Source organism: Pithys albifrons, chromosome 15 (genome assembly GCF_047495875.1).
Source record: "Pithys albifrons albifrons isolate INPA30051 chromosome 15, PitAlb_v1, whole genome shotgun sequence".
Classification (NCBI taxonomy): Eukaryota; Metazoa; Chordata; class Aves; order Passeriformes; family Thamnophilidae; genus Pithys; species Pithys albifrons.
The window spans coordinates 15,423,602-15,435,640 of NC_092472.1; the positions used below are offsets into that span (position 1 = coordinate 15,423,602).

Genomic DNA, 12,039 nt, shown 5'->3' on the forward strand with positions numbered 1-12,039 from the left:
TTTACTAATTACATCTCAAGCCTTCAGTGCAGACACAGTTTTAATTGAAGTTGGAGATCAGAAAAAAATTCTTTCCAGAGAGAGTGCTCAGGCATTGGAATGGGCTGCCCAGAGAGGGGGTGGATTCCCCATCCCTGGAGGTTTTTAAACTGAGCTTGGCCATGGCACTGAGTGCCATGATCTGGTAAAGGGACTGGAGTTGGACCCAGGGTTGGACTTGATGATCTCGGAGGTCTTTTCCAACCCAATCCATTCTATGATTCTGTGATTAAACCCTTGTTTGCACAGAGGGTGCTGAGAGAAAGGCTTTGGGGCAGGGTGAGGGAGGGCAGAGGGAAGGGTGCAGGGCAAGGGTGCCAAGGATCAAAAAGAGATCCAACAAGTGAAGGCTCTAATGTCAAGGGAAGGCAACTTGTTGGCAGAAGAGCTGGCAGAGCTGGTTACTGCAGCAGGTGTGTGATGGAACTCTGGCTCTGGCTTCACTGAGGAACAGAGCACTGGAGACAAAGCCAATGTTTACAGGTCCAGCTGCACCTGCAGGGACTGCTGCCTGTCCCTCCAGCCCCCAGTGCCAGCAGCAGGCAGGGGATGCACAGCCAGGCCAGGCCATGGGGCTGGAACTGTCCTGTACAATGACAGGGTGACCACCCACCGTGGTGTGGGTGTGCTCAGCTCCTGGGGTGTCCTCGCAGCCACAGGGCCAGGAGGGCACAGTGTCAGAGGAGCTGTGGCCCAGAAAAGGTGTTCCTGAGGCCAAGCTGAGTTACTGCTCTGCTGTAGAATGGAAGAGTTCAGATTGTGGCCTGACAAGACTTTCCAAAGGTTTGTGTACCTGCCTACAGGTATGTTTGAAGTGGAAGCTCCACTATGAGGCACCTTATGCTCCAGAGGACTATGAAAACTACCAGTAAATAATGCCCTCAAAATGGAGAAATCAGAGTCTGCTCTGAGTGACAAGGCAAGAAACACAGTAACTTTTTTCCTGTCCTGTTCTGCCATTTTTATGAAGTTGGGAGATGGTGGGGAGGAGGATTTAACCAAAATAGGTAGTGAGCAGTTCTTTTCAGAGTAAGCAGTAAGGTTTGGGGGTTTCTTTGTAAGCACCAACAGAACATACTACAGCAATTCCTCATTGCCTGAAATGCTTTCCACAATACCACAGATAAATTAACTCTATTTCAAAACTAAATGTATCAGACCAAGTACCATCTACCCTTTATATTGTTAGCTTTACTATAAACGTAGATATCAAGCTTGCCCCTGAAAGTCTGCTAAAACATCTTCTACCATATCAAAATTTAAATTAGGAAAAGAAAACTTGAATTCTAAAACTGTGAAGAAAACAATGAACAAGTGAGAGCAACACAGTGTTGAGCCACAACGTCAACTGATCCAATCAACCATTCTGAAATAATTATTTCAACACTTCCTATGTAACATCTATAAAACCCACTTACAAATATGAGGGTACTTTTAGAACTCAAGATCACGATGCTGAAGCTTAACAACTCTGCTTCTGAAATCTCCTAACACATATTGGTGGTGACTTCTTTTGACTTTTCCTCCCTCCCCTTCACTTATCTCTAACAAACTGATGCACAGCAGGAGATAAGGAGGAGGAGAAAGTAAACAAAGTAGCACACACCTGGATCAAGTGCAGAATTACTCAATTTTTTTCTACTTTAATTAAAAACAGTGAATAAACTATACAAATCTAGATCTAACAAAGTGAGAAGTAACAAGATATGTTTTCCATTTATTGATGCTGTGATTACTTGTCAAATAAATTATTTTTGAACAGCAGAAAAGTAGAACAGAAAGCAATCTATTAAGTTGCTCAAAGACTTCATAAGAAAACAATAGCCCACAGGAGAGACTTTTTTTTTTCCATTCTCTCCCCAAACCCTCACACTGGATGCTCATCCCAGACCATTCATTTCTAAGTGTGTGCCTTTAACCTTGAAGCTCTGCCATGGAATCCAAAGTTTTGTTTGAAAGTGGGTTCCAATGACCTTCCCCACAAATATAAATGTTTCTTAAATTGACTGGCATGTCTTGAACTCCAAGTTAATTTAGGATCCTCCACACCCCCCGCCCCAACCACTTGCACTGTAGTTTTAGGACACATGAAGCAGAACTCAGCTGGTCCTGCTGCAGCTCCTCCTCCCCAGGACCTGCATTTCCACTTCACTCTTGCAGCAGCACCGACTTTTGTCTGATAACAAGAAGAGATGGTGAAGAGAATTAAACTGGCTAAGTGTGTGTGGGGTAAGATAAAAAAAATATACTGGAAGGAGTCTGGCTTCCTGTATTATTCCTGTGCATGTGTGGACTGGCAGCTGTTTCCAGGGCTGAAATCAGGACACCATAATGGCACTTCTGGCTACACTGACACAAAATTTCTTCTCCCAGAGCAGGAAGCAAAAACCTTTCCTCCAGCTGCCATGGTGCCTGCATCAGTTAAACAGTAACACTGAACAAAGTCTGCAATCCCAACTGAAGGCAAAGTACACGGCTTTTTAGATAACTGAAAGTTTTAACAGTTCTAGCAATGTATAGGTTAATGATGCATTAACCTGTATTTAAAGAGTTAATTTCTACTGTTGAGCTTTATTACAATAACTGAAATTACTACTTTCAACTCCAAAGGGAACAGAAGTACATCTCAAAAATAACCACTGTGCTTTGGAAAAAAAAATCTTTAAGTGTAATCACAGAGTTGTATTTCAGTTTTTACTCTAAAACATCAGGTTTCCCCATTTCCACCCAAAGACCCACCACTCATTCTTTAAACAAATGTGTTTCCAAAATGAACCAAGGTCACTTCTTTCACCTTCCTGTCACTGGTGGCACTTTGCACAGCAAGTTATGAATTTCTGTGGGAGCTTTACCTACATTTCAGCTCCAAGCACAGGGAAATGGAGCAACAACCCTGTCCCTGGCCAGGATGACAAGGTGCAACATCTGTCACCTTCTCACAGAAAAGCAACAGCAGCTGGAAGAACAGGCTGCTGATAAAGGTCAATTTACACACTTGACTTGATGAGTTGAGTCAAAGAGTGTGTTTATCCTCAGCCTGTACCACGCCTGGGCAACAAACTACAGAGTCATGTTCATACTGAAAAATGATGGAAAAAACACTCACAGGCAAGGTACAACAATGAGGAAACAAGTACCCAACACATCCCAGCCAGAACTCAAGTGTCACGTGAAGTAAATTTAATGTACTTCAGGTAAACTATTATTTAAAATTGCTTGGGACTGCCCCACCCACCTAAGACATAAAAATTAAATTAGAAAGTTATGTATTTTTTCTGTGTGCCTGATTCTGTTCCTATGAAGCCTTCTACATTTCATGACAGTTTTATTTCTATCAACATCACATTCAGAACATGGTAAACTAAAACTCTGCTTTTTTAAAAACAAATTGAAAGGTACACCCAACACACAGTGTTTGATTCCCCTGATTCTGGCAGGTACACACCATAATATGGAGGAATACTTGCACCCTGCTATGAAATAAAGCTTGTTACATAATATATATCCTGCTACAATATCTATTTATACTACATACATTTTACACATGTGTTTATACAATACATATTTTGCTACAATGTATTATAACATATATACATGATATATAAAAATAAATATTTTGCTACAATACACAACTGTTCAAGTAGATAAACCAAAGTTCAGAAAAGCAGGTGTGGGGCATCACCCAAAAGAATAAAAAAACACCTGAAATTATTAAATGTGCTTCAAAACAGAAGAATCCATACTAGACCACACTAAAACTAAAATCACAATTATTTTGAGGCTGAATAAATAGAAATTTGAGGATTTGCCTATCCACTCAAACACAACCTTACATTTAACTTTGTAGGCATGAACCACATCATTCTTTTGGAATATACACAAAGAAAACACCAGTGTTGCAAGAAACCACAGATTTACTTTTTTCCTACTAGTCTGCTACTTCTAGGTAAATATCAAGTCTGTTGTGTAAACACCTATTATTTGTGGACTATTGCAAACACTCTTGGCATTTTATTTGAAAAAGGCTGTTCAAGTTGGTCTTTTTAACATTAAGCATTTTGTATTGAAAAAATAAGGCTGGGAAAAATCCGAGTGGGAAATCAACTAAAGGGTAACAACACCTGAACTGTTCAGAACACACACTGTGGATTAAACATTTCCTTTTACCTGCTGCGGGAAGGGATGGCAGTACCAGCTGTGGGCACAGGCAGAACTGCAGCAGCACAAGAAGGACTCCTGAAACACTCCCCACTCCCAAGAGACTCAACTGTAACACGTGGGAAACTGTCAAGATCCCTTTAACCCAATTTATAGCTTAATGTTGGAATAATCTAAATTAAAAATATAAAAAAAGCTGTTGAGTCAACACTCAGTCGATTGATTCATTCCAAGTGCTTTTTCACTTGCTCAGATCACAGTTTAGTGGCTGTTAGCACATTAAGATTTAATGCCTTCATCAGGGACATAATGCTTCTCCATCGTATTTTGAGGACTTCTAAAACTATAATTTTACATGACTGCCAATACAAACCCACGAGTTACCCTTCCTCTTTTTAAGACTTAAGATGATGCAGTAGGATGTGAACATGCATCACAACTACGTAATACTAAATATAAGATACTGATTAGGTCAATGCACATTAGTTCATGTGAGTACATCTGGAATGTTACTAATCAGATGAGTTATTTGAATTTGCATATGTAAGTTCTCCTGGAGAAAACTCAGAAGTTAACAAACACTTTAATGTTCTTTTAAAAAATCTATAAAGCTGTAAAAGTTCTGCAAACCTCTTAATCCAGCCAGAGCTGACTAAAATGAGACATAACCCTCCAGAAACATAAGCAGAGCATCCTGGTCCAGATCAATCAGACCATAAATGTCACAGGATTTATTTGCTGTCTTCAAATCAGGAAGACCTCGATTAGACTGGAGAGCAGTGACTAGAACAAGTCTCAAATTTTGTTAAGGCCTAAACTCAGTCAGAATGTATTAAATTTTGACCTGCAGGTATTTCCAGTTTAATTAGGGTTTCTTTGTCCTTCATAATTACTTGTTTATGGAAATGCAAACTGGCTGGTTCCAAGGTGTGTGGCAGGGGTAGGGAGCATGTAATTCTCCAAACTTTTATCTCTCCTACCCAGCCCCTACCTATCACAATTCCCTAGAGATGAGCAATGTGTAGCCCAGCATTTTCCTGGTGTACTTGGAATCCTCTAAACCTTGGACAGTGTGAAAAACCAGCACCAAGAATGAACTGTCACCTCCAGGTTCATTGCCATGAAGACCAATTTGGGTTCAAAAGAGAACTCTGCAATGGTCAGAACACAAATGGCACAGTTCAGCACAGAGGTCCTTGACTGCTCCATCTCCCAGACAGACCTACCAGACAGATCTGTCCTACCAGAATGGGATAAAAACTACAAATCCCCACCCCTTACCATGCACAACAACTAATCATTACGAATTTGATGTCCCAATGTTTTGGTGTAGCAGAGACATGGTCCAGATGATTCGAATGGTTCTTAATGACCAGCAATTGTATGTAATTATGCCTGTAGTAAAAGGCTGCTGTATACAAAACAAACACTAACACAAAACCAAATTGCAAAGCAAAGGCTGACCTTAACTGGTATTCCTAGAAACATGTTGGCTCACTAATGAGTACTGCACAGCATTCAGCTTTTTGCACGTTCTATTTTAGAATATTCTGAAATGCCAGTACATTAAGAGATGTCAGGTTCACTAATTACTTTAAGAATTTACTTGCATTACATAATTGCATACTGTACAAATAAGATAGAACCTAAAGATTAGCTTTAATAGGAAGAGTTCTGTTGTTAAACATTCAGCTTCAAGGTCTAGAAATGTAGGCCATAAGACCAAAGCTTAAAAGCTTTACCCACAAAGGTCTTTAGGAAGCTGAGAATGGTCCTACACTCCAATATGTTAATAGAATATCAACTCCCACTGCATTGGTTGTGTCCAGACAACCATATTTGACAATTTTGTTTTGATTCCTCAAGATACATGGAACATTGATTCTTTAGTGCCTAATGCATAATTTCTTATCTTGGTCCTCCTCAGTAAGCTGTTAAAATACTGGCATGTTCACCACCACATTCCTGACCACATTTTCCCTTATGTCTGCAGAATGCTCACCACATCCCTGTTGTTTCACCGGTGAAAACGTGAAGTCACCACCCAAAACACCAGTTCTTAGTCTTACAGTAAAACTAAGGAGTAAGAGGCAACTCAGCTACTTTAAATGAAGTTTGGACACAAACTCACATTCAGCATTCCTGACATAGAACTGAACTAGAGTTTGACAGGAGATGTCAGTATCTAAACCCCAAAATCTTTGCCTTCCTAAAACACAATTTCTAGATAGCTTAATATTAGAGTTGCTAAACTAACTGAAGTTCAGGATGTTACAGAACTCATTGCAGTTTATGCTCTACCCATCTAGCCACATCCTGACAGAAGCAACCAAACTATTCATAGGTTGTTTTCAATTCAAATTTAACCAACAAGCCTGAAAATGTTGTTCCACAACCACACTCCTGCGCAGCAAAGCCGACTCAAGACTTCTTTCCTGTCCCCATGTTCCACTTCACCACCTCCCTCTGCTGTTTGTGAGAATGGTGAAACCCAACAGTGACACCCAGCTAAGAAAGGAGGGTTTGTAGGTTGTGGGTTGGGGTTTTTTTATATAATAAAGTATCAGCACTCTGACCACGTAACCGGTTGGTTTTCAGCATCATTCCAACCATGGTTGTGCTGATACAGGTTATGTGAAATTAATGAGCACCCAAAGAAGCAGCTTTCCAAATTCTGCCACTGGAGAAAAGTCCTGACATACTTCACCAGAAGAAACCATGGGGTCATAGCCCACTGCTCCCTGCAGAGACAGCACAACCATCGCTGTATGATCCATTCTTGAATTTCCAGAGGTGGATATTAGATGATTGCTCCCCATCAAAGCAAGAATCCTTCCTAATTTTAACTGTTCTTCACACAGATTACTCGTTCCTAAAAAGTCTCTTTCCTCAAAGAACTCTTTTTACAGATGAACTGTGATTAAGGCAGTGCTGAAACTCCTCTTGGTCCACAGCACCTTTGCTTTGTCAGGTAAAGCCCTTCTGTTGAATGAACAACTGTTTGCACTTTTTTAAAAGAATATTTAAGAGTGTTAATGGTCAGAGTTTGGCATAAATAGTACTTTTTATTATGTAGCCATTATGATGCCATCTCCTTGCTCTGGCAGGTAATACACATCAGATTGGTGCACACTCAAACCCGATGGTGTTTTCGTTTAGTTTCAAGCTTTTCTTTCTTTGTAGGTGTTGGTTCAACGTGGCTTTTGTTCCAAAAAACATATGAAAGGATCGGTCTCTGGACCACAGCCAGTGCTTCAAGTTTTTTTCTGGTCCCTGACTCTGCAGACTCATCTATGCAGAGATACTTTCGTGGAGCACCACTCAAGTCAGATTGAGTGCAGGATCCACATCTTGCCCATCAATATACTCAGAACAGCTCCAGCAATAAAGCTGCACATGTTATTTGTAATGTGCAAGGTAATAGATTATGGTACGTTCATGGTCCCCTAACCATGGCAAGAGCCTGCACCCCTGCTAAGGAAAGGAGGAAACTCAAAGGAGGCTTTGGAGATACTGGGAGTCTAAAATGACACAGAAACTTTAGGAAGGTCTTCAGGCAGGGAGCCACTCCACTTTCAGGATGAAGGTTGCATACCAGGAACATGAACTGAGGCACACCAGAGAGCCATCCAAACATCCAGGCTGTGATCACAATGTCTGGTTGGCAGCCTCCATAACACAGCTCACAGCTTTCCCAGTCCAAAAAAATCCAAATCAAATCAATCTCTTCCTGCAGATCTCCATTATAGCATGAACTGGAATCCTAACAGCAAGTATTTTAGTTCTAAAATAAACAACTGTATGTATTTACTGCTCCCAGTCCCTCCTTGATTCATCCACTTGAAAAAAGGCCTCTGAGGCATTAACAAAAGGATTCATGTTGCAGACTTACAAAAGGAAAAACTGAGTTGCTGCTAACCTTTTTTTTTTTTCAAATAAGCACCATCTTGGAAGTGTAATTAGTAACTAAAAGTACACGGTAAGCATTTAAACAGTTTTTTCTATGGGACCTGCCTAAGCATTTGTAAACTCTTCAAGACTTCAGCTGCAGAAATAGCTCACTGTAGAAACTGTGAGTGTAGGCCCCCAAGCTTATGCCAAGATTCCCTTGTTGAGTGGAATTCTACAACGCAATTTCAATGCAGGAACATAAATTATGTCACTTAAAACAATGCTAATAATCTTGCAGGGTATTGTACAATAATCACACTTCCAAGTGTGAAGCACCAACACTTTGGAAGGAACAAAACAGATGAAACCCTGCAGTGACTCAGTTTGGGCAATTTATGCACAAAGCTTTCAAACTTCCACCACAAAGAAGTCTAAATTTAGGCTGGATTCAATAATGTCAGTATTTTGACTCTGAAAACAGTGTAAAATCTCAATATATGGATTTAAGAAACCCAGATACATTACAGGAAACAGGGCAAGGGTCTTGTGTCTTGTGCCACTAGGACTAAAATCCAGTAGAGAATATTCTTGTGGTGTTTTAACATCACTGGTAGCTTTTTAAAGCTCATCATACACAACTGTAACCTTTGAGTACTATATGTATCTCCTAAAAATAAAACTTCTATGAAGTGTCAATGTTTTTATATTCTTTGAATTCTGAAGACTGAAAGGCATCCTCACTCCTAAAGATTCTGTGTAGAATCTTTTCTTAATGCAGCCCCATTTGGGACAGGGATAAAACAGTCAGACTGCACATACACAATGTACAGCCAAAATCAGAAAATAATTTAAAGCTCAACAGTCTGTTAGCAAACACAACTGGGGTCTCTGCCACAGGGACTGCATAACTCGATGGAGGAATTCTGGCTCACCACCTGGACTCCTGGCCATGATGGTGAGCCAAATAACATGGCACTCTGCACTACCAGCAAAAATACTTAGCTTTTTGGTGATATATTAACAGGGACATTTTTATTTATATTGCCATGCTTTTAAAAAATAGGTGATTTTATTCATCTGTTGCGAACGGATTTTTAGTCTGCTCAATCTTGGGAGCATTTGATCCCACTTAAAACACAGTGATTTCCATCATGGACATTACACTTTCTTAAAGAATGTCTTCCTAATATGTAGTACAGCCCTATCTTAATGGTTTTTACCTTGAAAAGTACCGTGCTCATTCAGTTTGTGACTCTTCATTACATGTTTTCAAGTCTTCCTGTATAAAACGTCAGAAGGATTTACCTGCCCATGCAGTATTACTTAATATTTCAGTTCTTCCACTAAAATTCAAGCACAGTGAACAGCCTGAGCACATCGAGACCGTATTCAGAGTTCAACTTCAAAATGCAAACAGAAAAGGGATGCATGGTAGTATCCTTTTGCTACATGGGCTGATCCAAGCCAGTCAGGTGAAAAGTGAACAAAGAGTTAATCCAAACGCGAAGGGCTCCATTTCAGTAAGAGCACGAATAAACCCCCACAGAAGGCTCCACTGCTAGCAGCAAACTCCACAGAGTCCAGATGAACCAGCAGGAAGAACAGAGGGCGGATAATCCTGTAAAATTACCCCAGTGGAAATGTTGATAAATTCCCAATTACGAGACCTGCTCTAGAATGAAAAAAAAATGCGAGATACAATACAATTACCAGTCAACACTTGCACATCTTTGTATTTAAGCCAGACAAATACCACAGGTATTTTTTAATCCCTTGAATTTTGAATTAGTTACCCACTGTGTTGAAACCTAGATTAAGAAAATAAGCCCCAGAAATCAAATGAAAAAAAACAGGCGATCTGCAACTCTAGTTACAAAGCAAATACCCGTCCGTGAAGCTGTATTTTCAGTGATACAATTTTCTAGGCATCTGAGGAAACACAGAGGGCGGTATTAAAGAAAACAACGAAAAAACAACCAAAAAACAACCAAAAAAAAAAAACAGGGGAAAAAACCTAAAAAAACTAACAAAACCTTTGGTTTACTGTATTTGTTTTAAATATTTTTTTTCTGTATCACAAAAAGTAAAGTATCACAGAATTACAGAATCAGGCTGGAGAAGACCTCTGAGATCACCGAGCCCAACCCAGGGCTACGATCTAGCAGGTTCCATACGAATTTTTAACGTTGGCGGAAAAACTGCTGATTAAATACGTGTTCACCACCCATATCAAGACACAGACAGGTGCGCAGATATCTCCTTTCCTAAAGTCTTGTCTGATCCCGGGCTTATCGCTCTCCATAAAATTCTGGATGAGCAGAGGCTGTCCCTGCGAGCATCGGGGGGTGCAGGCGCTCCCACCGCCCGCGGCTCCGCATCAGCGCAAGCGTTCAGCTCCCCCCGCGAGCAGAGGCGGTGGCGGCGCTCGCAGCCATCCCGGTTATGCCACGCCGGCTGCTGCCGCTCCAGACCGGGCCGCGATCGCGATCCCGATCCCGATCGCGATCCCCTCTGTTTATCCCTGCATGCGCCTATCCCGCCGCCCCGCGCCGGGGCCGCCCCCCGCGCGCTCCCATTGGTCGCCGTCGCTGTCATTCAAGGCCCCTGAGCCTTCTGATTGGCCACGGCCGCTGCCAGTCACGCCCCCCCGTCCCCCGGCTCCGCCGGAACGAGCGAGCGCCGCTCCGGCCGCGGCGCCAGCGCGGCCTCGGCTCGGCTGCCGGCGGGGCGGGCACGGCCGGGCCCGGCTCCTTCCGGAGCAGGCGAGGCGCTCGCTCCGCCGCTGACAGGCAGCGCTGCCCGCCCCTCGGCTCAGCCGGGCGGATCGGCCTCCCCTCCCTCCCTGCCTCCCTCCCGCCGCCGGGGGAGGCAGCGGCGCGGAGCGCCGTGCACGCCGAGGGTGGACGGGCGCTCTCCTTCCACCCCCACCCCAACCGCGATTGATGTCATTTCCCTCTCTGCCTTTTGTTTTAATTATTTTGAACTCAACTGCACGGCGAGGAGAAAAAAAAACAACAAAAACAACACAACAAAAAAAAAACCCCAACACCCCCCAAAAAACCCGAAACCAGCAATAATGATAACAACAACAACAACAAAACAACACTGCCACCAACAAAAACAACTTCACGCTTGCAGATGCCATTATACTAATTTGGCGTAATTGCCTTCGCGATGCAAACACAGCCGGGCTGTGCGCGGCGCCGCCCGGCCCTGCTCCCTCCTCCTCCTCCCCGGCGCTCGCCGGGCCCGGCCCGGCGGTTCGCAGCCCCATCCCCGCGCCCGGAGACCCCCAGGCCGGCACCGCCACGTCCCAGGTCCCGCTCCCCCCACGCCCACCCCCACCGTGACACCCCCGAACCCCACCGGGGGTGCCCCACAGCGGCCCCGGGGCCGGGGGGTGCCCAGGCCGCGGAGCCGCCGCTCCCTCCCCTCTCACTCACACACAGACGGACACACACACAGAGCGAACCCCCCAGCGCTGCCCCCCCGGGCACAGCCCCCGGGGCCGCCCCTACCTGTGGCTGCAGCATCCCCGTCCCCGGGCCGCCCTCGCTCCGCCGCCTGCCTGGCTCTTTGTTTCCTGCCGCGGGCCGGACGGGAGAGCGGCTGCCCCCCGCCTCCTCCTCACACTCATTGAAAGCAAACAAGCATCATGGCGGCGCTGCTGGCGGCGGTGCGGGCGGGCCGGCCCCTCCGCGCCGCCTCCTCCGCCTCCGCCTTCCCCTCCTGCTCCGCTTCTCCTCCTCTCCCTCTCGCTCTCCCCGCCCCGCACTGCGCGGGGAGCTGCGCAGGGAGGAGTTTGGGGGGAGCCGGGGGCGATTTGGGGGGGTTCGGGGCTACGGGGGGAGAGAGGGGGAAAGGAAGGCACGTAAGGCACGAAAGGGTACAGAGTAAAGGTTCGCATGGAAAGGAATGGAAATAACTCTCCCAGGCACTCAGCAATAGGAC

The 12,039-nt window shown here is 44.2% G+C and overlaps 1 protein-coding gene across 3 annotated transcripts in view; it reads right to left on the bottom strand.

The window, feature by feature from the left end:
• CNOT6 (CCR4-NOT transcription complex subunit 6) overlaps window positions 1–11,794 on the bottom strand; it is a 33,294-nt gene extending 21,500 nt beyond the window's left edge. For 2 of the 3 annotated variants that reach the window (XM_071569886.1, XM_071569885.1), the window contains exons 1-2: window positions 11,607–11,794; window positions 9,309–9,760 (exon numbers count right to left, since the gene is read on the bottom strand). In XM_071569886.1, coding sequence (XP_071425987.1) covers window positions 9,309–9,348 — 40 coding nt within the window. In that variant the 5' untranslated portion in view covers window positions 9,349–9,760; window positions 11,607–11,794. The remainder of the gene's footprint in view (window positions 1–9,308; window positions 9,761–11,606) is intronic. The other variant, XM_071569887.1, reaches the window with a different exon arrangement.
• Window positions 11,795–12,039: the final 245 nt, after the last annotated feature.